Source organism: Neophocaena asiaeorientalis, unplaced genomic scaffold (genome assembly GCF_003031525.2).
Source record: "Neophocaena asiaeorientalis asiaeorientalis breed wild unplaced genomic scaffold, Neophocaena_asiaeorientalis_V1.1 scaffold424, whole genome shotgun sequence".
NCBI lineage: Eukaryota > Metazoa > Chordata > Mammalia > Artiodactyla > Phocoenidae > Neophocaena > Neophocaena asiaeorientalis.
The window spans coordinates 1661250-1682326 of record NW_020174430.1 but is presented as its reverse complement, the minus strand read 5'-3'; the positions used below and the strand labels follow the sequence as shown (position 1 = coordinate 1682326).

At 47.6% G+C, this 21077-nt stretch overlaps 1 protein-coding gene across 5 annotated transcripts in view; it reads right to left on the bottom strand.

Moving 5' to 3' along the window:
• The window catches only part of NTM (neurotrimin), a 917312-nt gene that overhangs the window by 373873 nt on the left and 522362 nt on the right, over positions 1-21077 (bottom strand). For 3 of the 5 annotated variants that reach the window (XM_024756855.1, XM_024756857.1, XM_024756858.1), the window contains exon 1: positions 20153-20319. In XM_024756855.1, the coding sequence (XP_024612623.1) occupies positions 20153-20319 (167 nt within the window). Of the gene's footprint in view, positions 1-20152; positions 20816-21077 lie in introns of those variants that run through there. The other 2 variants (XM_024756859.1, XM_024756856.1) reach the window with 2 other exon arrangements.

Here is a 21077-nt window from a genome sequence, read left to right as displayed (position 1 = left end):
ACACAACACTGTAAATCAACTCTACTTCAATTAAAAAAACACAAAGTGAACCACTGAAAAAAAAAATACAGATAAGCAATGACTAAGACCACAGGCCTCGTCTGACGTCCTACTTGAAATCACGGCCTTCACCCCCTTCCCCATCTCCCCACACTCTCCAGTCTTCTCCGAGGCCTGCGGCACCAATTAATAGATTCCATATGTTGTATGTATTTTGTTTCTGCGTGTTTTTGTGTTTCTCCCAGAAGGAAGGTCCATGAGGACAGGGACTGGTTTGTTAACCAGTAAGTTCCACAGTGGCTAGAACTCTGCCTGGCACATGCCAGCAGACAACAGATATCTACTGAATTAAATCCAACGTGACCTGGCCACGCAGAGCGCCCACTGCTCAGTCTACATGCCGACAGACCCCGACTGCTCGAGGCTCAGATTTGAAATGGGTCAAGTCCCTCCCCCTCTAGGAACGGGCCAGCTTCAGAGAGTGACCTCCTGCTGCTCCAGGCCAGTGTCACCTTCTGGCCTCGGCAGCCCAGCTACCCACAGTCCCTCCCTGCCTCCACCCCAAAGTCCTGAGTCCCCTTCCGGGCTCCTCCGACCCACCCCTCCCACATCCTACATCACAAGCGGCTCCCAGACCAGCAGTGGGATCCTTCCCAACCTCTTTCTGAGGTCCTAGTTCTGAAGCCTCCCCTACCTGGCCGGACTGGAGGCTTGGTGAGGGCAGGAACTGAGCCCTACTTATCCTTATAGCCCACATGGGGCTTAGCAATGTCCCACACAAGGGAGCACGTGTGCAAAGAGTTCTATGACCCAGACGTGGCGACTTGGGCTCAAAAGGTAGGTTATTTTTACTTTTATTAGATTTTATAACATTGGCCTCTTTCCAATTTTGGAAAACTAAAACTTGATTTTTAAAAATCTAATAAAAATAGGGCTTCCCTGGTGGCGCAGTGGTTGGGAGTCTGCCTGCCAATGCAGGGGACACGGGTTCGTGCCCCAGTCCAGGAGGAACACACATGCCGCGGAGCGGCTGGGCCCATGAGCCATGGCCACTGAGCCTGTGCGTCTGGAGCCTGTGCTCCGCAACGGGAGAGGCCACAACAGTGAGAGGCCCGTGTAAAAAAAAAAAAAAAAAAAAAAAAAAAAAAATCTAATAAAAATAGAAGACACAAGAAGAAAATCAAGGTCACTCATAATTCCACGACCCAGAAGGTTTATGAGCATTTTTGTGTTGCTGGAAGGGCCTTTCAGTGTTTATTATTTTTAGCAGGCATTTATGTGTACACACACTCCCATTCCAGGGCTCTGAACCATTCTTGACTGATGAATTATAGACCAGTTAATTATCTGAAATGACTTAGAGGTCTGCCTTTATTCACACTCAGATGATATTAATTTCAAATTATTAGAAAGATAAAGAAGATGTGATTCATATACACGATGGAATATTACTCAGCCATAAAAAGGAACGAAACTGGGTCATTTGTAGAGAAGTGGATGGACCTAGAGTCTGTCATACAGAGCGAAGTAAGTCAGAAAGAGAAAAACAAATATCGTATATTAACGCATATATGCAGAATCTAGAAAAATGGTACAGACGAACCTACTTGCAGGGCAGGAATAGAGATGCAGATGTAGGCAACGGACGTGTGGACATGGGTGGTGGGGGGAGAGGGGGAATGAATTGGGAAATTAGGATTGACATATATACACTACCATATGTAAAATAGATAGCTGGTGGGAACCTGCTGTATAGCATAGGGAGCTCAGCTCAGTGCTCTGTGGTGACCTAGATGGGTGGGTTGGAGGGAGGGGAAGGAGGTGTAAGAGGGGGGGATATATGTATACACATAGCTGATTCACTCTGTTGTACAGCAGAAACTGACACACCATTGTAAAGCAGCTATACCCCAATTAAAACAACAACAAAAACTGATTGGGTCAGAATTGTTAATGTCATGAAAGACCAAAAATAAATAAATTTTAAAAGAAAAAGAAAGTACCTAACGTTAAATGAAGAACACTTGCAGGATAATAAATAAAATTTATTTTTATATAAAGAAAAAAAACACAAAACTGTATCCAAAGCAATATACTGTTTAAGGATATTTATATTTGGTTAAACTCTTTAAAAAAAGAAGGAAATGATCAAAAAGTTCAGGGCTGTGGTCAGCTCCTCAGATACAGAGTATGAGACAACGGGAACACAGGTGATGGAAGAGTAGGGGAAGGGCACACAGGTGACCAATTTGTTACGTATTTATATACAGATACACTACATACACATTGATGTATAAAATATTTCACAATAAAAAGGAAAATAATCCATCTTTGGCTCCCGGGATACTTAAAATATTGCGCTACTCAGGTAAACATTTTATCAAACCTTTACTAAGGGCCTGTCATAAGCCAGGCCCAGCATGAGGGGCTAGCAGGCCCCCAAAATAAACACAGACCAATCTCAGGGTGAAGAGTAACGCATATCCTTCATCACATCCGTCTGCCTGGGCCATAACCCCATCCCCACTTTCTAGTAGAAAAGAATTTAGATAAAGAATTAATAAAAAAATAAATTACAGAATTAAGAGAAATTATAGAATTAATAGAAAAGTTCAAAATGTATTTCTGATAGGAACTATATGTAGCTACCTCCTTTAAAAATAGGAGTATGTTTCATTAACATTTTACCTGCAATTTAGCAGTATTATTATAAAATACAGACCCAAAACACCATCGGTGCTCACTGAGGTCAATCAACAACCCAACATCAGCCAAGGCAATAATTACAAAGCAAAACCAACAGTGATTATTTTTTAGAAGTAGGGAAACATGTTTTAAATTAAAATAATAAAGTGAGAATAGCAGGTTTATGGCCTTTCTGCTAAAGCATTTATTACAAATCATTCTTTCAGGACATTTCACCAGTTGCGACCATCATTAAGATCATGAGCGACAGGGGCCTGGTGATGTGGCCGAGGCCTTGATCATACAGGAAAATTAAAGTCTAGGGATGGCATACCGTTTATTCACCCAGGAAGCCAACGGCCTTGTTCTCGGGGGGGAATTTCTTGTTCCACCAAGGAAATCCTCACAATGTAACAGTTGGAAGTGTCCTCATACTTTGTGAATCAGTATGAGTCTGACCAAAGACAGAGACACAGGAAAAGAGCTTTTCCCTACATTCTGGTAAGTGCTGATAAGACGAGGAGGCTCAGGTGATTTGGGAGCTCCAGGGACCTCGCTGAGCCAGGTGCAGGCCCTGGCTGGTCCCTGACACAAGGATACAAGGCAAATATGCGCTTTGCTTTTAAAGAACTTATAACTGAACAAGGGTGGGACGGGAAAATAATAATAAAATACAGAAAAGTGAAAAAACATGTTAATATACAGCAGCCAAAATGATCAAACTGCTCCAGCGGCTTCCAAAATACTAAGAACAAAATGGGGAGTGGTCACCGTGATGCCTGTGGTCACCGCGGCCAAGCGGCCTGGCCTTGGCTCTGCCGTCCTCTGCGCCGTTTGTTGGAGCCAAGGATGCCCCAACCTGTGCACCTGGGTGTTTGCTGTGTTTCTGCCCAGAACATCCTCCCCCTGTGTACACACACTCACTCCCTCCCTTCGTCAGATCTCACTCAAAGGCCCCATCTCAGAAAGACCCGCCCCAACCAGTGTGTCTCAAATTAGCACCTACTCTCCACGTTCCTGGTGTTATTTATTCCCATTTCACAGATAAGAAAATAAAGGCTCAGAGAAGTTAAGAATTTCCCAAATCAAGTTCCAGCTCAAAGCTGTCCCAACTCCGAGTCCATCTTTTTTTTCACTTGTAATTTTCATTTTATTTGCCATTTAGTTTTCCCATTTTTGTCCAACTTTCTTTTTTTCTCACTTTCAATATTCTTTTTATTGAAGCATAGTTGATTTACAAAAACCTCTATGGAGTCCATCTTTTTTCCACTACATAACACATTCTCAATTAGCATGTTTTATGCAGATGATCAAGAACTGAGTAGGATATATGTTTAGGATCTGCATTTGTCTATGACATCTAACCAAGCTATAAAGAAAATCCACAGGGCAGGCATCCAGCTATTGGAAGCTGACCTGTGTTACCCATCTCCTTTAAGTCCTATGATTTCATGTCTCTGTTACAGCTTCAAAAAGTCGGTCTTTCTCGGGGTCAAATTCTATACTATCAACTGGTCCACCTTTCATTCCTCTTTCCTTTTTGTTAGTTGGGAAAACCATGTTGTGAATAGGATTTTGAAGATCTGTTGAAAATGTAGGCTTGAAGGGAGAGTATAACCCAGAAGGGGCAACAGCCAGTGCACTTGGTCTAGCAGGACAGGCACGAGCTCTAACACACCTTAGGTGAAAACAGAAAGCAACAGGGAAATCATCTGGTTTGGATAAAAATTCAAAAACTTGTATCTCTAAACCTCTCATCTACGCTGACTCTCCAAGTCTTCCAGCCGGCGCACTGGAAGGTCAGGCCCATCTCTCCTGAAGACTAGAACTGTCTGGGGATGGGGCAGGGCTTGGCCTCTGACGACTCCCACCACCTGGTCTGAGCCAGCCCAGCATCCCAGGGGGCTCCTTGGAGCCCGGCACCAATCACTATTCCGTATTAATGGTAACAAGCAAGGCAACTATTTATTTCAACACCAAAGTTCACCCTAAGGGCAGGGAAATGTCAAACTGGATGCTTAATGAAGTTGGTTCAAAATGCTCTAGGGGTGCAATGTGAAATTTTCAGGCATAAACACAGATGATCCAAGGAGACAAAAAATGTAAAGACCTCACCTCCTTAGCATACACAGCGTGTAGGTTTGATTACTGAACAGAGATATGAAGTATGTGCTAAATAATTCTTCTCAACAGCTCATTAGGCCTAATCCATCTCTGATTTCTACGAGTCCATTAATTCCAAATATGTGTCTGCTATACATACGCACATCCACACACGACTGTGAAACACCGGCTTAATTTCACTGCGTAATATCCTCAAAACGGCAACAGGTAAGACATCAAATCGGATATTAGGCAGATTTTAAACGTTTACAATTTTCGCATGTGATAAATGAAAATGACAAAGAATAACGGACTCAAGAAAGATGACACTTCAGTTAGAAAACACTAGACGGGGACTAAGCACCTAGTACTGGCTGCCACACAACCACGAAAGAGCGCGAGCCTGGACAGACTCCACACGGAAACTCCACGGAGCAAATAACATCGACACAGGTGCTGGCTTTGTTTATGTGGGATTTTATTTATTTCTCATCCCCTAAAATTGGAGCTGCTTTCATCATGTGCTCCTGCATTCTGATTAGTTCCTGCAGACACTCAAGCTCCTAAATCCATCTTTTCTCACTCCTTGCTCCTTCTCCAGTTTCTTTTTTTTTTGCAGTACGCGGGCCTCTCACTGCTGTGGCCTCTCCCATTGCGGAGCACAGGCTCCGGACGCGCAGGCTCAGCGGCCATGGCTCACGGGCCCAGCCGCTCCGCGTAACGTGGGATCTTCCCGGACCGGGGCGCGAACCCGCGTTCCCAGCATCGGCAGGCGGACTCTGGACCACTGCGCCACCAGGGAAGCCCTTTCTCCAGTTTTGAGGCCGCTCCTCCTCACCCTGTTCTTCCTTTACTAGGTCACTGACACTGGCTGATTCCTCTGCCTAGAATGTGATTCCTGCCGATCCCTGCAGGGCTGTCCCCACTATCATGCCCTGGGCCACCCTGCAAATGCCCCTGTCCCTACACCCCAGGTCATCCTGCCCCTTACCCATATTTAACTCTTCACCACGCAGCATACTGTTTGTCTCCTTATTTGTGTACTGGCAGCTGGTACCCATTAGGTACAGTTGTGCAGGCTGTGCCCTGATCAAGAGCCCCAGGTGGAGGGGGTTGAATTCCTGCAGGTCTGTCTCTCCAAACAGGAGCCCTAGTGAATGAGTCAGGCTGGAGGAAGGGCACCTGTTCCTAAGTGGTCTGTGCAAGTTGCAGGCTGAGAGAAGACGACGTTCATTCACTGCGTGCAATCTGCAGCCCCGTCTCCCTTTGTAAAGATAGCTCTGTGGGGAGAGGAACTGGGGCCTAGAACGGTGCCTGGCCCGTACAAGATGCGCAGTCAGCGGTGCCGAAGCGAAACATGGATACAGTACAGATATAGGAAGCTGCTATCATGTGCCCGGCACCGTGGATCAACCTGAAACAACAAGGAGCACAAAAAGACCCCACTCCCCGTCCCACAAAATCGTGGAACACAGCCACTTCACATCCTGCTCTCTCTGCATGGCCTCTGTTCCCTGAGGACCCACCCACACAAGGCCCTTCCCTCCTCCCTCTCCTCTTTCCCCAGAGCCGCAGGTGATGGCTCCACCACCTGACTGCTCTTCTGAAATCTGTCCTTTGACAGTGGTTTCTCTCCTTTTTCTTCAACATTTTAAAGAGCAAGGCTACAAATCATCCCACCTGTCTCTTTTCTGTGTGTCAGTTAAAACACTGAATGTTAGAATATCTCTAGCACAAAAGGTTACACTAAATAAGACACCTCCAGCCATTAATGAGCAATTTGTCATCTAAGAGGTATTTTCACTAATTACAGCATGTCTGGAATTGTAGCCATTATGGACGTGTGCTAATTTACTTCAAGGCAGAACTTTTCTTTGTCACTGGTTTCCACGTACTTGTAGAGTACAGCACATTTTTACTTGGTTCAGAGATGTAGAGACTGAAGCAAATGGAAATCAAACACTTGAGGCTTCAGTTTGAAAAGGCCATAGTTCCCACTTTCAGACACATGCAAAAGCCACCAAAAGCCTCGCCAAGAAATTTGAATAAGTGCTTAAGTTTGGATTAAAAAATATATCTGTGTATTTCTATGCAGCTGAAATCAGACAATATGAATTATAATAGTTGTACTGGATTAGATAGGGTTATGTTAGCTACCGTAACAAACAAACTCCAGAATCGCGGAAGCTTATCACAAAGGAAGTATATTTTAGTGTATTTTTCCTCCACGCAATAATCTAAGGAACGAGGTTGCTGGTCAGCTGGCAGGGCGGGGGCCGAAGCCCTCTCTGCGCGGACATTCAGTAACTCCGCTCACGAAACATCTGCCAAATGGGACACGGTTTCCAAGGTAATTTGGGGCATCAACATCCAGATGGCGTACGGAGAAAGAGCCTGAAGTATCTCACGTGGGAGCTTTTTAGGGGCCAATCCAACAGAACTTTTGCTCACCTTCCTTTGGGTAGAACTCTGTCACGTGACCACACCTAAATTCAAAAGAGGCTGGGAAATGCAACTGGGAAAAGCTTTGGGCCAGGAGGTGGATAAACAACTTACATGTTTTTGAACAGCTAAGACTCTCTTCGTCAGGTGTAAGGAACTGAACAGAGCAGAATGGATCCTGTTCTCATTCCCCACTTGGGAAACGGGGGCTGGGCACGCTGATTTTCTTAGCAGCATCCCACGGTGGGTTGTGACAGAGCCAGGACGAAAACTCAGGTCACCCTAGGGGAATTCCCTGGCGGTCCAGTGGTTAGGACTCTGCGCTCTCACTGCCGTGGGTGCAGGTTCAATCCCCGGTTGGGGAACTAAGATCCCAAAGGCAAGCGGCACGACCAAAAAAAAAAAAAAAAAAAAAACTCAGATCACCCTAGCCTTAGACCACTGCTCACATTCCAAAAACAATGAAACTTACCAAGACTTTTCAACATCTACCTCTACCAAGATGCCCCTGTAGCTGCAGAATCTGAACCAAGCATCGCCAGCCTGGGCTCCAGTGCCCATATTCCTGTTCCACGTGTCTCTGGGCAGTGGCCCCAGGATCACGAGACACAGCAGCAAGATTTGCCCACGGCAGATACATGTCACGCTCTGTCCTTCCCCAGCTGTAAAAAGCTAATACTTCCTGAGTGCTGGGCACTGCTCTAAACGCCCCATATTTCACTCCTGGATCACTACTCCTATTATTAGTTCCCTGAAACAATGACAAATTGAGGCCCAGGGAGGTCAATCAAGGTGCCAAAGGTCACACACTTGCCAAGTGGCAGAACCAGGATTGGAACCCAGAGAGAGGCTTCGCCCTAGACCCTGTGCTCAATCATTGTGCTCTACAGCCTTAAGGTAAAATTTCCTTCATCAAGAAAGTTTCAAATAAAATAATGGACATTGGATACTGTGTTAAATTTCAGGCTCACAGGCTGATTTCTGCCTACCTGCCTTTTCCTTCCCTCCCCCCAAGTTCACGGGCCTTAAGCTAGAAACTAATCCCGATTTTCAAGTGTTTATTAGATTTTCTATAAAACCGCTGGTGAAAGTGGAAATGTAAAGGTCCTTTAGATTCCGCATGTGCAGACTTTATGAAGTATGTCACCCTGTCCCGTGATTCCCTCCACAAGGCCTGTCCTACTCGCTGTCCTAGAAGACAAGGCTGGATGACACACACCCCATCTGAGCTCTGTGTATGAACCCCTAAACCTAGACCAATAAAGAGCTACACCTGAGCTTCCTGTTTCCAATAAAAGATAGTTTTCACTATTAGCAGCTTACTGTCATTCCTAATGAACTTTTCATTCACTCGAAAAATACTCCTTGATACACGCCATGTTCCAGGCAGTAATTTAGCCACTATAAATGAGAGCAATGAAGTCAGTGGCCTTGGGGATCTTACATTTTAGTGGAAGAGGCAAGAAATAAGTATCAGATAAATAAATAACAGAATTTCCTAAACGTTAAGGGCTATGGAGAAAGCTGAAGCTACGTAAGGGGACGGAGTGATGTAGGGCTGGGGTATGGCTATTTCAAACAGCATGGTCTGGAAGGTCCTCTCTGAGGATGGGATATTGGAGCAGACACATGAACGGCATGAAGGAGCCACCATACAACATTAGCGGGTCCTGGGAGAGGAAGGAGCATGTCCTCAGCAAGAATGGACTTGGTGGGTTCAAGAAGGACAGGGAAGTTCAGTGAGCTACATTCTCGTGAGCAGGACGGGACAGAAGGTGTCTGATAGGTAGGCGGACACCAGTAATAACGCCTTTTATGTGCATTTCATTCTAAATATAACTGGAAGCCACTGCAGGGCTTTGAACACAGTGATGTGATCTGGTTTATGTTCTGGAATGACAACTTGGTCTACCAGGTGCAGATGGACTCTGGGAGAGCAGACGTGGTGGAAACGGGAAGACCAGATGAGATGCCACGGGAACAGTCTTGGAAAGGGTGGATGGCAGCTTTGACTAGAGAGAGAGTGTTCCAGATGGTGAAAACGGTCCGCTTCAAGATGCATCTTTTTTTTTTTTTTAAATAAATTTATTTATTTATTTATTTTTGGCGGCGTCGGGTCTTCCCTGCTGCGCGCGGGCTTTCTCTAGTTGTGACGCGCGGGCTTCTCGTTGCGGTGGCTTCTCTTGCTGCGGACCATGGACTCTAGGCATGCGGGCTTCAGCAGTTGTGGCTCGCGGGCTCAGCAGTTGTGGCTGCGTACGCTTGAGCGCAGGCTCATTAGTTGTGGCGCACGGGCTTAGTTGCTCCGCGGCATGTGGGATTTTCCCAGACCAGAGCTCGAACCCATGTCCCCTGCATTGGCAGGTGGATTCTTAAGCACTGAGCCACAAGGTAAGTCCCAGGGTCTATCTTAAAAGTAAAGACACTACAGGATTTATTGATGGACTAGATGTCGCATAAGAGACAAAGAAAAAATATATCTATGAGGCTTTTGGACAGAGTAGCTGGATGAATGGTGGTGTCCATGCCCAAGATGGGGACAGATGGAGGGAATCAAGTTGGTGGTGGCTGGCAATGGGTTACATGGAGGTGGTATCAAGAACACCGCTTGGGAGGCAGAGCTTGAAACACGTGAGTCATAAAAGTGGATTTGAAGATTCATACTAGGATGTACAGCCTGGAGCTCCAGAGTGAAGGAGACTGGTCAGGATAGAGAGTAGAAAACTGCCGCAGGAAAGGGCTGGGGGTACACGGTGTGCGATTCAACGTAACTGGGGATTCTGAGAGATGGGAAAGGAAATGTCCTGAAGCCACAGTAAGTAATGAGGAGAACATCTCTCCAGCTCTCAGGCCTCATGGCAACAAGGATACAGGAGAGAGACAGCCACCGCTGATCGGACTCTAGGAGTGGAAATGATCCAGGGAACAGCCAAGTCTCAGATTAAGCAAAAGCTGAGGGGAACATTCAGAGAGGAGAGAGGGGACACAGGGATTTCGCTGGTGACAGGTCATAGAGGCCAGAGGGTAATAAAAAGTTTCAGAAGATTACAGAGAGTTTTGCAACTGGGTCAGATTATCGATTGTACAGGACCCTATGACAATAAGAATCAAAAAATGATGCGCAGTCTGGTAGATCTTTGACTTCTGAGGTGGCTAATAAGATAACTGAAAAGTAAGATGCAATAAGGTTTGTTCTGATGGTCTGTTAGGAAAAAGAGAGTAATCAATTCTAACTACATTCCTACTCTGGGTCAGCCTCCCAGACATCTGTGAGGAGTCTGGGAGCTGATGACTGGGGGAGGAACAGTCATACCAGGAGCATCGTACACAGATACTATTTAAGCAATCTCTTTATAACACCCATGTGTATCAGTTTCTGGGTTTGTTACAACAGAGCATTACAATATGCATGGCTTGAAACAACAGAAATGTACTGTCTCACATTTCAGGGGGCCGGAAGTCTGAAATCAAGGTGCTGCAGGGAACATTCCCTATGAAACCTGCAGGAGAGAATCCCTCCCTGCATCTTCCTAGCTCTGGTGCTTCATGGGCAACCTCTGGCACTCCTTGGCTTGCAGCCTCATTGCTCGAATGTCTCTGTCATCACATGGTTTTCTCCCTGTGTGTCAACTGTGTCTCCGCAGGTCATCTTCTTATCAGGACACCAGTTGTATTGCATTGGGGTCCCACCCTACTCCGGTGTGAATGCATCTGAATACCTAGTTACATCTGCAATGAACCTATTTCCAAATAACGTCACATTCTGAGGTACTGGATGTGAGGACTTCAACAGATCTTTTTCTTTTTTTGGGGGGGGAGGGTGCGGGTCAGGAGGGGAGTGATCCAATTCAACTCACAACACTGAAGTACTGCTTTTTCCAGTTTTCATGTATAACTTGTGCACCAAATAAAAATTAATTTGCATATATTTTTTCTTTCTTCCTCGTGGGTTCTGACCAGTTAGAATTGTTTTAGATTGAGCTTTCCTGACGAGTAAATGTGTCCAAAGATGATTATTCTGAGTGCAAGAGCACTTTTCCCCTCATCCACTACATTTATAGCCTGTTTGAAAGCCACAGAAGATCAAGAAATTATTTTCACACAAACATATCTTCCTTTCCTCTATGCGGCCAGCAAAGCTTTATCTGAAGGTTGATGTCAGTTTTGTCATTTTCCATCAGCCTGGTGGTTGATGCTGTTTTCATTAAAAATTCTATTATTTTAAAAAATCCATCAGCAAGATTGTAAGATTAATTCATATGTACTTTGTATAAGACAAATCTAACCTCTCAAAAGGTTTCTAAGCCAAAACATCTCACACTGACAAGGCAGCAAGTTGGCCAAATACACCCAAATAAACCCAAATAACTCAACCATGTGAATCAATGAGATCTGGGGAAAACAGATCATGAACAACTGAGACTGCTATATATAATTTAAACTACTTTAAGCCCCACGGCACACGGCTGCAGGGAGAAGGATTGCTCCTGTAGTTCCGTCAGCAAATTCCGAGATCAGTTTCTCACGGCAGACACACTGGTCTTGCCCCAGAACTGCACGGGAGAAAAATGACCAAATGCAGAGAGGCCCCCTTTTCTCTTGTCACCATTGCTGTGGAAGTCCTGAGCTGGCCTCTCAGTGAACAGGTGAGAATGAGGGGAAATGCAATCACAGGGCTGCAAAGCTGGAAGGGCTTAACCACCCCCAACAGTCGATGGCATCCCTACCCTGGCTTTCCCAGCTGACTCCAGTGGACTTGTCATGGAAGAACCAGTCTTCCAAGGAAAAACGGTCTACAAGTCCTAAATCTATGCATGAACTCCTGACCCCATTATCTGTGTCAGATAACCTGGCTCCATAGAACCTTCCATATGTTTGCTGTTGTTGTTTTTTTTATCTCGTAGGAAATTCATCTTCAGAGCCATGAACTGTCATAACTTTCTATGCAACAATCTTGTGATGAAAAATAAAGGAATACCTTTCTCCTCACTCCCTCTCTGATATAAAATAGCTCAAGAAATTATTTGAACAGAAGAAGATTCCTAGGATCTAAGCAGACGTGTAGGAGAAACACACAGAGAAGTATAATTAGACATGGATGGAGAGGCATTCCTCTCCTCATAGACCTTCCAGAAGCCAGACACAGTACGTCTATCAAAGTGTTGCCACATGGGTGTTTAAGCTACAATAGGTTATAGGGAAAGCTGCTAAATGCGTGGCTATATGCACACACACATGTATACACATGTGTGTACATCTGTACACATGGAAAGAAAGAGACTAATTATATAATTACAGACTAAGCTTTGTGTACACCGTTTCATTTTAACCCCAAACGATCCTTTGAGGTAGGTAGTAAATGTCCTCTTTATATGGAAGAATGTTTAAAACTTGCCCAAGAGAACACAGAGAAAGTACTTGAGTCCGAGTTAGCGGCACCCTGTCTTCCAGTCCGTTTTCTCTCTGGCACACCACTCCCGCTGGAATATGAGTTAGGAAGGTCTGGTTTGTTGAAGAGCTTTGTCTCCTTCAATTGCACTCACGTGAAACATTCCTACTGCTTCCTCCCTGCCTTTGGCTCACAAGTGCAATTTGAAATTGCATCCTAAACCCAACCGATTCTTGATTTCCTAACAACACTATTATTTGACCATCTGTGTGATGTTAATGGTATTATTTATTTGTTACACCAGGAAGCCATCAACCTGCTCCCAAGGAAGCAAAATGATCTCAAATCATGCAAAAATAAAGTTGCATTTTACCCATCAGTGGAGACTTTGAACTTAAGAGAATAAATGTGCCATTCATATTAATTATAATTTGTTCAGGCTTCCCCAGGAGAGATGCCAACGGTCCTATTCCTAGCGCAACAAAGAAGGTGTCACCTACTCTGCCTCGCACTGCTAGGGCCACCAGAGAGACTGGCTCGTGGGCCTCAGAGAAGTGCGCTTCCACCTCAATGTGCCGCAGACATCCCACTCCAGAGAGATACATGGTGATTCTGAGGAATTATTAACTCCCTGTGAGAGGGTCCAAGATTGCTGATATCTGAAGCAAACGGGTGGAAGAAGAACCACCCATTTGGGTAAAATTCTGACTTGAACAATGTATGAAGATTCTATGATCCTCTGATGCGAAGGGACCTCTAGAGGCCAGCTGGGTCATTCCCTGTGTCCCCATCGTGCCACAGACCACACCACACCTGACCCACTCCCATACCCAATTCCTAAAATACCTCCAAGGAGGTTCTTGTGCCCCAGAACAAGGAAGGACCACGAAATGCACTCGGTTTCTGGGAAGAGAAGAAGTTGGCAATGAAGAAAAGAAGGAACAGAATGAGGAAAGCCCTTCGGTACGAAAAGAGAATGAGCTTCGTATTCAGACAAAACTGGCTCTCAGCCCCAGGCACATTCACCATCCAACGGTGTGATCTGGGAAGTGGCTCACTCTGCCTTCCAGTGCTTTGCTTTCGGGATCTGTAAAACTGGAATAATAACTGTCTCCACCTCATGGAGCGCCTATGAGCATTCAACAGGTCTGTGCTGGTAGAGTGGTCAGTGCCTGTCTGACACATAGTAAACAGAGCTGTCCCACCAGCCCAGAGGCAGAACTGATAAAAGCTAAGAATGCCAGCTTTAGTAGCAGAGGGAAGCAGCAGTTAGGAGACAGCATGAAGATAAACGTTAGCCAATTCTGTCAAAGGCACCCACAGTCAGTAAGACGCTTTTGCACTTAGTAGGACAAGGTGACCTTGTCTCAGGCACAGGTAGCCCTAGGCCAGGGCTCACGGCTGTGTGATGCAGTGTGGCCGGATGTCAGCTCCTTCTCACCCTTGCAGGAAGCCCCCTTTGTGGGAGACTGGTTATCACTAGCCTCATTATCTGAAAAACCAGGTGGTTGAACTCCCTGGGCTCTGTAATCCTTTCAAACTCAAAAGAAAAGAGAAGCATTTCTGCAAAGCACCAAACCTTGCAGGTGAGGAGTGCTGGAGAACCGGGCTGCCCCTCTTCTGTAAGTTCTTTAGGTTCTCCTGGCAACTGGCATTGTCCTTTCTCCCGCTGCCCCACGCTCGATTGGGTGTTCAGTTTTGCCATTTTAGTTGCTGGCTCCTCAACAGGCTGTGTGTGCTTCCAGGAGCCTCCCTCCACAGCCCCATCCGTCCATGCTCTTCTGAGACCCGGTCCACCCGATGGATGCCTGGCAAGCCCCAGAGGTGAGCAAACAGGGGTCCATCCCGGTAGGGGCCAAAGCAGCCAGAGCAGCACACGCTTCCTGAGCGGCACTGCTGTTCTGAACAAGTTAACTCAGAAACAACAGAACCGTAGTTACATGACCAGACACCCACTGACAGCAGACCCCAAATAGAAAGAAGGATGGGCAGAGACGCACAGAAGGATGTGCCCCTCTTTATCTTGAAAATGCTAATTTCCCTGAGGTCTACCTGGGGTTGAGCACATCGTCAGAGAGTAGCATTTCTTCAAAGGCTTAAGGACTGGATAGGGGAGTGACCCGGCAGAAAAATGGCATACGTTATGGGTGCAGCTATGAAGTAACAGACAATGGACACAGACCATCTGTGTCCTGGACAGAAAGACACCGGCTCAATTACTGACGTGTGTCTGTAACCTCCACCAGAGCAATGTCACACCCAACGTAGCATGACCCAGACACAAAGGACAGTGAGCCAGGAACACATCCGGGGCAAGGACAACACAAGACAACTCAGGAAAAAAGGGCAGAGAGGGCAAGGAGAAGATGGTGATCGCAGGCATTCCTTCCTTCCTTCACTCACGCAACAGCTATTTACTGAGCATCTTGTGTCTGCCAGACACTGCACAGAATAAGACCGAGAAGGCACTCATCCTCAAGGAACTTACAACCCAGTTGGGGAAGACAGATCGGGAGCAACTAACCAAATAAATGAATGGGAAAATCTCAGGTACAGATGATCGCTCTGAAGAAATAATCCAGGATGCTATGCCAGTGTAAGCCTGGTGGAAGTGGTAGGGGATCACTTTTATTTGGGTGTCAGGAACAGCTTCAGGGAGGGGGTTTCACCTGAGCTAAGGCCAAAATGATGAAGAGCTGCCCATGGGAAGATCTGGAGGAGGGGTACCTCCACAGTGGGGGCCACGCGTGGGAAGGCTCTGTAGCAAGAGAACGTTTTCTGTGTTCACAAAACAGGAGGAAGGCCAGGATGTCTGCGGCAGAGTGAGTGAAGGAAAGAGGGGGACCCGCACTCAGAGTTTATTAGCACAAGCCCTGGTCCCAGTCATGCCCTAGGAACTAGGGACAGAAACCTGAAGAAGGTGGAGTTGTGGCCTCAAGAGGCCATGGAGCAGCTGGAGAGACCAACAGAGAATCCATCAGCTTCGAAAACGAAATGCTAAATGCTTTCCATGATGTGAAGAGCATGCCACAGTCTCCTACAGCTGCAAGGGGCCCCCACGGCTTTTCTCAAGTACGGAAACCACGTTGCTCTCTGCTATTCCGTGGAACTGCTATACCGAAACCCAACTTCCTTCTTGTGCATTTCTCAGACCTTTCATTTTTAACTCATATTTTTTAAAAAAGCACTTAGCAGATGACCCCCAAGGAAACAATTCACTTTACTGGTTGCGGCCTTATTTGGGGAAACCATGAAAACATGAAATGCATCCATCAAAGTTATCCAGTGACGTGCTGACATTTAGTGACAGTCTCTAATTAATGAGACCCACACGCCGGGCCTCTCAGGCTCTCCTGCCCCCATCAGAGGGCTGCAGCCCACCCACTGGGAGAGAGGAATGCAGCCCACCCACTGGGAGAGAGGGCGCTCTTCTCTGACCACCGGAAGACCACCCACCCACGCGATGATGGGCACAACTGCGTCCACGGCTGATGACCTCTTCAACCTCTGCGTCCACAGACTGGCCTTTTGAGTTGGACCCAAGGCCCTGGGGTGAGACGCCTCAGCCTCAAGCCTTTCCACAACCAACACCCAGCTCGTGCCCTTCGTGTAAGAACCACTCCACACATCTTAGTTGGTCGAGCCCAGCTGTATAGAGGCTAGGGGATACTTCTGTTTGGCTTTCAGTCATCTCATCTGTTCAGTACCCATGTGGGAGCACACGGTGCTCAGGGCATCACAGGGCGGGATCCTCGCTTCCAAGAGCTAGCAGCTCCCCATCCACGTGGAGAAGGAAAACAGAGAGATAAACAGCATTGCAAGGCAGGGTGCGAGACAAAATGAGCGGAGAGACGATGCCAAGTCTCCGCAAGGAGTTGCGAGAACACAGAACGCGGTGGGGAAAGCTCGCCCTGCAAAAAGCCAAGGAGTCAGCATTCCAGCTCGGCCACGCGCTAACTTGTGTGATTTTAGGTAAATTCCCCTCTCCAGGCCTCAGCATCCTCATCTATAAAACAGACATAATCTAGTCTATTTCAGAGAGTTGTGGTGAGGATTAATTGTAACTAACCAATAACTGATGGCACCATTCATCATTCAACATTATTATTACTACTCCTCGTAATCTGGCTTCCAAATCTCCTAGCTATGCAACCTTAATCAAACTATGTAAACTCAGTTTTCTCATCTGTAAAATGGGATAATCATAGCACCTACAACCAGAGGGGTTGTATTAGGGTTCAATGTTAATGTTATGAGGTTGGATGATGGGTGAGATAGTGTGTAAAACACTTAGAATACTCCCTAGGACATAGTGAGTACTGGAGAAACTTCAGTTCATGTTATTATCATTGCATATTCTATTTTATGAAACCTCACCATTTTTAAAAAAAAAATATGCGTACAGACTACTGACAGGAGGGCAGAAAGACTAGGAGACTGCAAATTGTCTGTAATTCTATTCAGACTGTGGATGCCGTATTAGGTGAAAGGCTTCCCGATACGTCTACGAGGATCATTAGTGTTAATTGGAGGAAATAAAACATTCTAAAAAGTTTCCTCACATTAGAATCTGCTGCTGAAGCATTCGTTCTTTGGGAACTGCAAAAGATCCTCAAAAAATGAAACTGGTGAGAACAAAGCAGCATCAAATGAAATTAGAGCAAAAAAGTCCTCTGCTGGTTGAGACGAAAACTACAAGCATGAACCCCACGGTCACCTGCGGTGACAGGGAGAGGGTGGTTCTCAGGGCAGAGCAGGGATGGCTGTGGTCTGTGGAGCTTGGTCACATGCTGAACGAAAAAGAAAGAGGTGAGGATGGGAGGAAGGAAGGAAGGAAGGAAGGAAGGAAGGAAGGAAGGAAGGAAGGAAGGAAGGAAGGAAGGGAGGGAGGGAGGGAGGGAGGGAGGAAAGAAAGAAGGAAGGGGAGGGAAGACAAAAGAAGGAAGAGACGACCCACATACACACAATAAAAGCAAAAGGGAAATAACCCAGAGCCCTGAACCACTCGATTGTTGCAACCTGGAATCAGGTTACGTGCAAATTTAGCAATTTCTATGCAAACAAAATACATTCTGAAATTCCTGCTTGCTTCTTTGCACACAGCATCACGAAATGCAGAGCCTGTGTTTGAGGGTTTAAGGGCTTTTCCGCTCCACAGAAGTGCAGCCCAACACGGGGCCCCTCCTTGTCTAGTGCAGGAGGGCCTGGGGAGGACGATGGCCATCCTGTGGAGGCTTGAGTGCCATCTGCACGGCCCACCTGCTGCCCCGCTCACATCCTAAATTAGGCCCATGGCCAACAGGTTGGTGTCACGCAGATCCCAGCTCCTCTAATCCCTGCCCTGTAGGGCTCCCTCCACTGGGAGGGTCTTCCTCCTACTTGTCGGGAAGACAGTCAATCTCAGTGGCTGGCCCTGGATGTCAGGAGATGTTCCAGGAGGGCTTTTTTATGACAGGGCTGGGCTGAAAAAGCCCCACCATATCCCACTCCCTCCATCTACAACCGGTCAAGCCCAGTGAGTCTACAGCATATGTGACAATGCAAACAAACGTGAGGGCACGAGAGACAAGGAGAAGGGCCTGGAGTCAGTCAGGAAGAGGCATGGAAGCAAAGACAAAGAAAGAGAAGCCAGCCAGTACACGATAATGCGATTTTTCAGAGGAGCTGCTCCAGGCCCCAGCTGAGCACCTGACAGATCCAGCAGAGTCCTCATTCTCATAGGCCTGGGGACTGCCCTCTGAAGACCAGATCCCTCCCTGCCCAAATCCCCTCATTGTTCCTACGATACGGCAGCTACATCTGTCAAGGCCCCGTGGCTACTTCTTTATCCCCAAATCTCTACAGAGCTGACCGCCTTCCTCCTTCTCCTTGAAAGTACCTTCCCATCCATTTCTAAAATGTTCTCAGTATGAGACTGTCTCCATCTTGTTTCTTGAGGGCTATATCTTGCAGCCAAGGGTTAGGGGAAAGGGGGCATCCAGAGGGCACTAAATGCCATCGACTACATTGCTTATAGGTTTGTTTTTCTTTCTAAATAGTCTGAAATCAGGGCATATTTCAAGTTTCCACGAAATCCTTTATAAAGCAGACACACAGTTATTTCAGGTGTGAGGTGTGAGGCAGTTAGACATTCAACCTTTGCTCAAAATAGTCCCTAACTCAGGGCGCAGTGGAAGAGGTGGGTTTCCGGAACCAGTGAGTACCCTGGGGGCATGAGCACTAGCTCGCCAAAGACAAAGGAGCATGGGTGCTTGCAGACTATGACAGGCCCTTAAATCACACGCTTCCTTTGGCAATGTCCCGACAAGTCAGCTCTGTAACCCAGTGTCCCTTTTGCAGCATTTTCTATCCCATGGGTATTGCCTTACATGCACCAGCCATAAACCTTAGAAGAGCCACCTTAGAAGAACAGTCACAGAAGGTGTAAAAGAGTGGGCACCAACACCAAGGTTCTCTCTCCAAGAATCTTCACGTACAAAGGATGGGAATACTGCCATCCTGCCTTACAGTCAGCTCAATGGCCCAGTCTGGAAAACTTTATTTAAGCAGGCATACATTCTTCCCATGGATCTTCTTAACTTCTACCTCCAGCTGACTCTCAGAAACTCCAGAGAGTTAAGATCTCCCATTGCAATCACTAATTCTGCGTTGCCCTTCTGTGAGTGGTATGGTTTGTAGACACTGGAAACTGAGTTAGCATTTCAGGAGGCCAGGGGGAAAGGGAGACAGATTCACCCGACCTTACTCAAAACATAGTCAAGATTCTTCTTCTCCTTCTCCAATTCCTGTCAGCCTTAACCCCAGACGTCAAGCAGGACCCAAGCCAACACTGAGACCCAGTTTCCATTTGGGAGATGAGTTTTGAATATATTGCTTTAGTGGACAGCACAGTTAACCAAAGTAAACGATCTTTTCCACAGACAAATCACACTCATATCCATGGCCTCAATCTCAGAAAGCCGTGTTCAGACAGAGAAAGCACGTCCCTCTGCTACCAGCTCGTGGCATGAAGACACCCCAGGAAAGCTCAGACACAGTCAGACCCAGGACAAAACAGTAGCTCTGCCAGAGTACAGGAGCGGGGCTGGCGACACCCCGGGGCACAGGCAGAGTGATGGCATTCACAGAAAGCCAGACCCGGCCTTCGGGACTCATTAACACCAGAGAAGACTGTTCACGCTGAGCCCCAGCCGGGCCCCCAGTCACCACGGCCACTGGTTGCAGGTACAGACAGTGCTCAGGCCGCTGGCCTCCATCTCTGAGACCCCCTGGCCAGCCTCCCCTCCTGCTTACCAAGTCCTGAGCCTAGGAGGCCAGTTTGGGGGAAACAGCTCATCTCTGGAACCTCTGAGCGTTTCCCTGTGACCACCACCTTTCCGGGGCAGAGCACCCAGCTCAGCCATGAATTGTGCAGCCCAGGGAAGCAGCGACCTCCCCGCCAGCAGCTGCAGAAAACACACCTGCACCTCTATCCCTCTCCCCCATCCCCTACACAAATCACTGTCGATTCAGAGAAGAATGGCGGCTCCCTACCTGAGGGTGGCGCTCTCCCCCTGCCGGACCGTCACGTTGTCCATCGCTTTGGGGAAGGTGGCATCTCCGCTGCGCACGGGCACTCCTGTGGGTACAAGGAACAGCAGCCTGAGAGACACGACCACGAGGCACTTCCAGGGCAGGAACAGGTACCCACAGACCCCCATCCTCGACGGCCACAACTTCCCAGAACTCCGGCAGCCGCTCGGCACACGCCCCCTGGGCGCGCACAGGAAGTGGGTGGGGTGGGGTTTGGCGGAGGAGCGAGCACGGGGCCCCGGAGGCGCGGGCAGGAGAAAAGCGCGCAGACTCCTCCAAGTCTAGTGTTCCTCCCCAAAACCAGCCTCAGCGCTCCAGCCTCGGAGAAGCGGTTTCCACGGAGAACATCCAAAGGGGGCTCCCTCGGTGCTGCTTCAGCCAGGAAGGTGGCGGAGAGAGGCGAAGAGCAAAGACAGGTGCAAAGGTGCGGGCGCGTCTCAGGAGCCCCTTCCTCCCGTTAACAGCTCAGGCATGGCACTTTGGAGAGGAGTAAGCACTTTGGTACCAAAAGGGGACACGGAGTGGGTTAGACCCGGCTACCCAGAGATGGTCTGAATTCCTCAGTTCCAACAAGGGCAAATCCAACACTTTCTTTTTAAGTTTCAGAGGCAGAGTAGCCAGCAGGAAACAGTCTGTAACAATAGCAGAGCCGGAAAGTGGAACACGCGGGAGACGCAGGGGTGAGCCAGGAGGAGAGGCTACGCCGGGCTTCGCGCGATCCGGACCGGGGATGCTGCAGCAGCCGCCTCGGTCAACTTCGTCCGAAACCAAATGCGCGCTGCAGCCTCCGCGATGCGGCCGGTCTCGGCTGGGCGGTCTCCGCGGCGGCGGCTGAGGCGGGAGCGCACGGCGGCGGACGCTCGCTCGCTCGCTAGCTGGGGAAGGC